A 7500-nucleotide genomic window follows, 5' to 3' on the forward strand; every position below is an offset into this window, starting at 1 on the left:
AGACCAAGAAACAAGCTAATTTTCTTGCTAGACGGTCTACATGAATATTGCATCAAATCAAAAACTTTAAAAAAAAAATACCAAAAAAAAAAAACTAACAATGCAAGGCAATATAATTAAATGTTTAATTTTAGTATCCACGACATTTCTTTATCTTTCACAGCTGATTTTTTCTCATATGAAATACGTCACATTATGTCCTGTTGGTTAAATAAAGTATAAACAATAATATAACCATTATATTCATTGCACGTTTCGGGTTGCCCCTTCTCTCTTTATCTGTTATGTCGGCAAAGTTGTCCTGAATAATTATGTAAGAAATAAAAATATGAACATTAATATATTTTTAAAATCATTTAGATGATTACAACATGCTCGGGACGCTTTCAAGTACTTTATTTATTCTCTCAATGGAAATCATGTTTAACGCGCATTACTCAAGTTCACGTTCACTTTCACCTAATCAGATACATTGCTCGGCATTGCTTTGATCTAAGACTAGACACCGATCATTCATCAAAAGTCCTCAGATCATTGCCAGCTGGTATTCTGTCGCAATAAACTTGATAAAAGAATTATATACCAAGAACAAAATATTCACAACTACGTTGAATTTTTCTTTAATATCATAAACGAGACAAAATATACTTTAGTTTATGAAGAAATATATTTTAGTCCAGATTGTCATAGATTGAACTTATTATTCAATTTTAAAATAAGCTCTACCTAGACATGTTATTGTTTTAATTAACCTTTGGCCAGAATGGAGCTCTCTATGAATTACCAGTCACAGGAAGGTGTCCCTTTTACACCTGAGTACAGTGAGAGAATATGTCTTAACGCCTTTTTCCAAGGACTCAAATATGCGAACCCAGGACCTTCCGATCCTAAAACGAATGTCATACCAGTAGACCACATAGCCGTACAAGAACTGTAGCAAACCAGGATGGAATCTGTTTTATTGTGGATCGACAGCATAATATGAATTCACCAAACCAGGCAGAGGTTAGTACATAGGTTAGCTGATTTCATCGAGAATCAAAATGCATTGTATCCCAAGGCAATTAATATAACTTTGCAATATGGATTAACAACAAATACAGCATAGATAAGAATACTACTAAACAAAAATTGCATTCCACACTTGGACATGCCCACTCTATGTAGTAAGTAAGATAAATATTATATTGGCAGAGAACGGTACCTGACAGTTGTGTACCTAGATAATAAAATAAAACAAAACAAAATAAAATTCTTTTTATTCATCCTTATGGGGAAATTTGTCTTTAGGGTCTTTTCCAAGGAAAGATTAGAATAACCCAGGCGTCAGCCGCTAGCAGCCCCGCAAAGTAATGATAACTTATTTATTGTTAAATAAAATCAATCAAGCAAGTCTTCATTAGAGCAACTCATGAGGACACTTCTATAACGTAAACATTACCTCACTCCTTAAAATTTAGAACAGGTTGTGTAAATTTTGACAAAATTTTCAAGGGTCCCCAGGAGGTGGTCGGATGCACGTTCAGAATTGCAGTCGTCACGGAGTTTCTCCAGGCATTTTGTCAGTTTATTGAACTCCCTGGGACAAGAAGATTTGAAATGGATACACAAGGATGTTGTCACTACTTTTTTTAAAGTACAGGTCTTTCTTATAAATATTTTGACATGCAATGGCAAACATTTCTTATTTATTCTATTTTTTAATTTTATATTTTAAACTCATATTACCTACAGATTAAAACTACATTGATAAAGGATATTGTGATTATTCTTTAAGTCATAGGCTTACTACCTTTTAAAAGGTGCGATCACCTTTAATTATAATTGTTTGAAATTAAAGTTGTCTGGTCTAAATGGAAAATGTGTTTTGATGGTAGCCAATATTGTGTGCTTTGTTATTTCTGTCACACAATCAAATTGGGTAATCTTCCTCCAAAATTTCTTATAAAAATTACTATATTATCGGAAACAATGAAGGCAAATTGTATCTAGCCACTTTTTCTTTAATTCAAAGCATTGATCAGTGAATTCATTGTTGTCAAACTGTATATGTTGTCAAAACATTGATATTGATTGATTTATAAAGATAAAATTATAAAATGCTATTTCATCTAAAATTCAATTATTGGTATCCAAACCACGCCGAAGTAATAACATTTTTATCGTTGGGAGACATTTTTAAAATGTGTGAGCACTTTGCCTGATATATGTTTTTAAAGACATTTCTTTTATATATTTAGAAATAATTTAGAACGCAGCCGGCAGTGCAAAAGTAAACATATATTTTCCCCCATGACTTCACAAAATCTCAGAATGAATTAATAGATGCATTGGGCATTTATAAAATATTCTTAGACTAGTCAGCAACATTCAAAAGTAACAGACGGTTGAAGTTAGTATTCAAAATAAAGAAACTACAGTCAAAGAATCATAAGGGATGCTTATATTACGGTAACTGTCTTCATTTAAAATGATACGAAGCTGTGTAAATTGAGTTTGTAATATTATACACAAAAGAGCATCAGAACAAAGTTACTTTAAAATATCTATGAAATTCGTTTTCATTAGTTTCTTTGTGTTAAATAATAAAAAATGATTTTAAAAATCCGACGGTCTGGAAACAATAGAAAAACAAAAGTTTTAAAGTGTGGACAAATTATTAACCAAACGATCAACTTTGTCAACACTTTTGGACATTTTGATAAGCTATTATTACTTTACTATTGGTGGACAACACTTAGAATTTTAGATTATTCTTTATCATTCAACCCAGAGGAACTTATGAAACTAATTATTCTCAATGCTTTTAATGATAACTTAATATAGTTGTATTTTGTGTCGAATATTACAAAAATGAAAATGTACGTACTTACCCTTTGAATATCTTGCACTTGCTTCGTTTGTCTTGTTCACTCATTAAATCAAATGTCACAAGATCCAAATCTTCAGGCACTCCTGCAATGCACTTCAACATCTCACTATGATAGCAAGTTCCTTCGGGAAGATCTATGAATTTAAAAAAAAAACAGATGTAATTTATAGTACGTTTCTTTGAAAGACCCGATCTATGTTATTTCTTTTCAATTTATTCATCATGAACAGGATAATTATTATACTGTAATTTTTAAAAATAATCTGTCACAATGTATTCTCTCGGGGGTAATAGTATTGAATGTAAGATAAGATAAGATATGATGAACTTTATCCTCTTACAATGGGTATTATTATAGACATGAATTTCTATTGCATCGTATCGTTTAAGAGCTAATAGTTTCTAAATTTTATCAATTATATATATAGTATTCAATGTTAATTAATTGATAATAGTGAGAATTAAATATCAATTACATAAACAAGTGTCATATTCAATAATCGTAGTATAATTAACTCTCTTTACATTCATTTGGCATGTCCAGCCTGTACATTTGAGAGTTTCAAATAATAGATATACAAAATACTATAATATCACATATCATGTTAAAATCAAATATTATGTTAGCAAGCTCTTCATCAATACCATTCTTAAAATTATTAATTTTATTAGAATTTTTTTGTCTCAAACTTTAGTTTATTTCAAATTGTCACAGTCCTTTGAATTAGATTATTTTTCCTTATAGATCAATTACATCTTTGAACAAATATCTTAAAAATTATCTCCCCTGGTGTTTGTAACATACGACAGAATAAAAAAATCATTATAATATATATTGTAAGAACCATGTCAACATATATGAATAAAATCACCTCTTGTTCTACGATATTTAGTGAAGGCAACTTTAGATAATCTAGTAATCATTCTACGTAAATAAGATAGATGTCAGGTAAAATTCTCTTTGCGTGTCTTCAACGGACTGTCGCTTAAAGAAGGGACTCCAAATACTATTTTCGTACTCTAGACACTGTCTTATGACAGACTTATCAAGTTGGACAAACGTTTTTAAATCAAGATAGCTAAAGCTTTTGTATTTAGATTTCTAATTCCCACAAGCTTGTTCGCTCTTTTTATCCAATCACATATTTGTTCATCAAAACGCAATTTATTATCAAAGGTGATCCCCGTCCATTTAAGAGCATGAAATTGACATAAAAATCATATTATTGTCACCTGTGTAATAGGAGAATAAGGCATAAGACATAAGGCAATGTGTGGCATTCTACATTTAATAATATTAAGTTAAAGCTGACAATTTTTAGACTAATTGTGTAGTGAATTTTTATCATTTTGTACGATAAGTTTATCTAATTTTAGTGCATAAATTTTGGTGTCATCAGCAAATATTTGCATTTAGAATTTATAGTATCATGTTGATCAATTATATAGATAATGATCAGTAAAGGACCAAGTAGGCCTACACTGCCCTGAGGAAAACCACTAGCTGCGCATATGAAGTCAGAACAACTTTCACTTACGACAATACTTTTTGTACGGCCAGTTGTAAAAAGATACTATCCAGTGATATATATTACCAGTAATTTCATAACCTTTCAGTTTAAAAAATAACCCTTTGTGTGGCACAGAATTGAAAGCTTTCCTGAAATCCAAATATATAACATCAATATTGAATTTTTTATCTATATATACAGCTTGTAAAATCATCCATTACTTGCAATAACCGCGTTATGCAAGAGTGTCCCTTTCTAAATCCATGTTGACAATTATTTTGCAATTGATTCATATCAAGAAAAGTAACTATTTTCCAGTCATCGGAGAGTACACTACTAGAAAGAGATTTGTTATATAAATAGCAGACATGAAATGTTATTTCCTTGGCAGATTCCTTTAATATACGTGTATGTATACTGTCAGGTCCCATACTTTTATTTTTATCAAGTTTTACTAATTCATTATATACATCAACCTCATTCGCCACCATATAATTTACACAAGAGTTAATAACTCGATAACGAAATACCTATAGGCAAATCATCAAAATTTTCTTGTGCAAATAACTTGAAACAAAATGTATACATTTAACTTACTCTCAGACGTATTTTTTTTCTAAAATGATTTAGTCTTTTGTTTCAAAACTTGTTTTGTCACATTTCTGTGTGGAGCATAGGTTTAAAAATTGTCTTTAGATTTATACTTAAATACGTCTTTTGTTTACACCTTTTTAAACATCACCATACATCCATAGATGTTGATTTATTTTCATAGATACCCTCTTTTAGTGTATTCTTTAAATAGTTCCAAACCATTTGGACATCTATCTGAAAATAATTGGACGAATCCAATTCAGCCAAAAACCTTCTTCCCTCTTCATAGATTCCTTTATAGTAGTCATAAACTTTCTTTGCATGCATTTTAAAAACGTTTTCTGGTATGTTTAGAGAGGTATGTATAACTTCATGATCACTATTTCCAAGGGAAGACAAATGCTGAATAGAACCCATCAATATTCATCATTACAAATTTAAAAAATCCAGAATATTACTCTGTTGACAATTTCTATGACGCGTCGGATTATTGATCATTTGCAGAGATATGCATCTCGCAATGTTTCAACAAATATGTGAATCTGGGTAAACGTTACAATGATTATTCCATGAAATAGTAGAAAAATTAAAATCCCCGGTAATCAATATACTATCAAATTGTTCTTGGTCAAGTGACAATACGTTTTTTGTTAATGACTCTATGAAATGTAATTTATTTAAGTTTTGATTTCTATAGAAATTACCTATTAAGAATGTTACATTAATGTACAGAAACGTGCACCAAATAATTTCCTCTACAGTTTGATTAAAGGTAAATTCGTGAGCACTAAGCTTGTATAAAGTGTATATTGCAACTCCTCTGTGAAAATTGAAAAAAAGAATCGTAGCCCTGAATTGAAAATACTAAAAATAAGTAAGCAATTAAATGATAAAAAAGAAATTCAATGACATAGATATATTACTGTTTTAAAAGGTGTTTGCAGAGTGAAGCGCATTCAAATTGTTGACATAATGACAAAAAATGGGCACATTCATAAACTCTGGACTGTCGACTGGAACAATAGATTTATAATTTGGTTAAATCTTTTTTTTTCCAAATAAAAAGATTTCTTCCATCCTACGGCTTATTTCTAAGGATGTTATCACGCACTTTATCATATGCAGCATAATCTGAAATGTTCGTACTGTTCCAGAAGAGTGCTGCCAAATTGATGTATATGAGGCTTAGGTGTGACTCAGCTGGACCTCTGCTACCGTGGTTGTCTTGAAGGTATTGCCACCCACCCCCTTGCTGTCGCAACGAATTGGAGGATATTCAAACCTGGTCTCTACGTTCGGCCAGTGATTCTACAAAGCTAGTTGTCCCTCCTATATATTATGTGCAAAAACTGGAATGAGATTTTTTTTTCATTGCGGACCGTTTGTGCCCAGTAAAATATTTGTAGGATCGTAGTAGATTGCATAAAAACGTATGTGTGTGTGTGTGTGTGTGTGATTGTGTTTGTGTGCGTGAATGTGTATCTTTGTGTGTGTGTGTGTCTGTGTGTGTGTGTATGTGTGATTTGATTTAAGCGCTTATAGGCTGATATTTTCTGTGTTGAAGCGCTGTACCATATTTTTAAAAAATCATGTTATTATTAAATCAGGAATTCACATTTTTCAAATTATATAGAATACTTTCAATTTGAATGACAGATTAGTAGTGTTCAAGATAGTGGCATTTCCTTGTTCTCCTACATTCACCCCGCTTTTTCTCTCCATTTTCTACCCCCCCCCCCCCCCATCGCTCTTCCACCTTCCTCTCCTGTAACTAGCACCCACCTCTTTTACCCCTTATTCTCTCTTCCCCCCCCCCCCACACACACACTTTCAATAAAGTAAAAACAATATTTTACTTTGGCATTTTGGTATTCGCTGACGAAAATACATCAGTATGTATTCAGTACTCTCTTGGACCTTGTCGTCTCCAGCGCATGTTGTTTGAAGAGCCTTTAAGCATTGTATTGCCTTTTCGTAATTCCTGATAAGAGACACACATTGTTACAAATGACGTTAGAAGTAAACTAAAGATTGTCATTCACATTTCTTGAGCTTTTTTAACTTGAGCTTTTATATAGCGCAATATCCACGAAACGTGCTCAAAGCGCTCTACAAAGAGTCCCTGATCAACAGCAACATGTAACATATAGAGTGAGACATGACGCCTGTTAGATATTACATTTTTTTTTCAACAGAGACAAGGCTGTTGCGGGCCAAGTACTCATTTTACACCTGAGTACGGTGAGAGAATGTGAGTAAAAAGTCTTTTCCAAGGACTCAACTATATGCCGAGCGAGGCATGAACCAAGGACCATCCGATACGAAAGCGAGTGTCATACCACAAGACCACATAGCCGCACATTTCTCATATCATATCACATTTGTAATCCACCACCGCAAAATATCATCATGTTGGGGTGACGTATATGCTAAAGAATTGACATGGCAATCAACAAATTTTTTAATGGGTACTGTTCATTTATTTGGGACCCGCTCCACGCCTCTTCAAGACAGAACTGCGAG

General features: G+C 32.1%; 1 protein-coding gene across 2 annotated transcripts in view; it reads right to left on the minus strand.

Moving 5' to 3' along the window:
* Positions 1 to 107: 107 nt before the first annotated feature.
* The window catches only part of LOC144968380 (uncharacterized), a 10895-nt gene continuing 3502 nt past the window's right edge, over positions 108 to 7500 (minus strand). Inside the window, exons 3-6 of one of the 2 annotated variants that reach the window (XM_078906666.1) lie at positions 6834 to 6958; positions 2874 to 3006; positions 1442 to 1579; positions 108 to 200 (exon numbers count right to left, since the gene is read on the minus strand). In XM_078906666.1, the coding sequence (XP_078762792.1) occupies positions 1450 to 1579; positions 2874 to 3006; positions 6834 to 6958 (388 nt within the window). In that variant the 3' untranslated portion in view covers positions 108 to 200; positions 1442 to 1449. Of the gene's footprint in view, positions 302 to 1441; positions 1580 to 2873; positions 3007 to 6833; positions 6959 to 7500 lie in introns of both variants that reach the window. The other variant, XM_078906668.1, reaches the window with a different exon arrangement.

This window comes from Berghia stephanieae, chromosome 3 (genome assembly GCF_034508935.2).
Source record: "Berghia stephanieae isolate SIO BIC M18660-M18661 chromosome 3, UCSD_Bste_1.3, whole genome shotgun sequence".
NCBI classification, from domain to species: Eukaryota; Metazoa; Mollusca; class Gastropoda; order Nudibranchia; family Aeolidiidae; genus Berghia; species Berghia stephanieae.